At 54.6% G+C, this 1,013-nt stretch overlaps 3 protein-coding genes and 1 long non-coding RNA gene across 5 annotated transcripts in view; 3 read left to right on the forward strand and 1 right to left on the reverse strand.

Annotated features, from left to right (window-relative positions):
* Nucleotides 1-1,013, forward strand: part of HOXB4 (homeobox B4) — a 35,224-nt gene that overhangs the window by 7,350 nt on the left and 26,861 nt on the right. The gene's annotated exons all lie outside the window — the stretch shown is intronic.
* The window catches only part of HOXB3 (homeobox B3), a 64,733-nt gene that overhangs the window by 7,284 nt on the left and 56,436 nt on the right, over nucleotides 1-1,013 (forward strand). The gene's annotated exons all lie outside the window — the stretch shown is intronic.
* Nucleotides 1-1,013, reverse strand: part of LOC106897976 — a 13,422-nt gene that overhangs the window by 4,100 nt on the left and 8,309 nt on the right. The gene's annotated exons all lie outside the window — the stretch shown is intronic.
* LOC106897975 (homeobox protein Hox-B6-like) overlaps nucleotides 19-1,013 on the forward strand; it is a 3,170-nt gene continuing 2,175 nt past the window's right edge. The window contains exon 1 of one of the 2 annotated variants that reach the window (XM_014959001.1): nucleotides 19-778. In XM_014959001.1, the coding sequence (XP_014814487.1) occupies nucleotides 367-778 (412 nt within the window). In that variant the 5' untranslated portion in view covers nucleotides 19-366. The remainder of the gene's footprint in view (nucleotides 779-1,013) is intronic. The other variant, XM_014959002.1, reaches the window with a different exon arrangement.

A 1,013-nucleotide genomic window follows, 5' to 3' on the forward strand; every position in this document is an offset into this window, starting at 1 on the left:
AACGCGTTTATTTATTTATGAAGCTCGGAGCGCGCCGGGAATGTTTCTTTCGGCAGATATTATATATTTGGTTAAGGGGGTGCATTTCTGTTGTTTAAAAGGGAGGGAAGAGGGGGTGGATGGTTTGTTCTTGGGGGTCCCTGGTGCAATCTCAGCTCCTCATGGGTGCTATTTTGCAACCTCAGGCGCCTGCTATTGGTCAGCCCATGATCAGATGGTTGTATTTCCTTGTGTCCCTCGCTGGCACCACGCCATCTCCCTTCAGCTAAAACCCAATCTCCGATATACTACTAATAGCTAAACCACTTGGACTATAAAACACAACAAATCATAAAGCCGGGGAAAGGACGGCACAGGCTCCTTCCAATGAGTTCTTATTTTGTCAACTCGACCTTCCCGGTGAGTCTGGCGGCGGGGCAGGAGCCCTTCCTGGGACAGATCCCGCTATATCCCTCGGGCTATGCGGATCCTTTGAGGCACTACCCCACCACCTATGGAGCCACGGGCGTCCAGGAGAAGGGCTACACCTCCTCTCCTTACTACCAGCAAAGCAACGGAGCCTACAGCCGCAGCTCCGCCTGTGACTATGGGGCCGGCGGGTTTTTCAGGGAGAAGGACCCTGCCTGCGGCCCCCCCAGCCTGGACGAGGTGCCCTTCGCCCCCGAGCCGCGCAAGTCGGACTGCGCGCAGAGCAAAACTGTGTTCGGAGAGAGCGAGGACCAAAAGTGTTCCGCCCCGGTTTACCCCTGGATGCAGCGGATGAACTCTTGCAATAGTGAGTTTACTCTTTTACAGAAATAAATACATCAATCTCCTCCCCCCCTTTCTTATTTGTTACCGCCAGAGAGAGAGAGAGAGAGCGAGCGAGCGAGGGAAGCAGGAATAAGGTTCACTTTAGAGCCCAAACTTCCAGCGGGGAAGTTCGGCCACACGAGAGGCTCCAACTTGCTCCTGACACGCACCAAAACTTCACGCCGCTGAAGTATTTTCCCCCAGCACCCCCTCCCCCGCCC

Source organism: Calidris pugnax, unplaced genomic scaffold, assembly GCF_001431845.1.
Source record: "Calidris pugnax isolate Ruff unplaced genomic scaffold, ASM143184v1 scaffold335, whole genome shotgun sequence".
NCBI classification, from domain to species: Eukaryota; Metazoa; Chordata; class Aves; order Charadriiformes; family Scolopacidae; genus Calidris; species Calidris pugnax.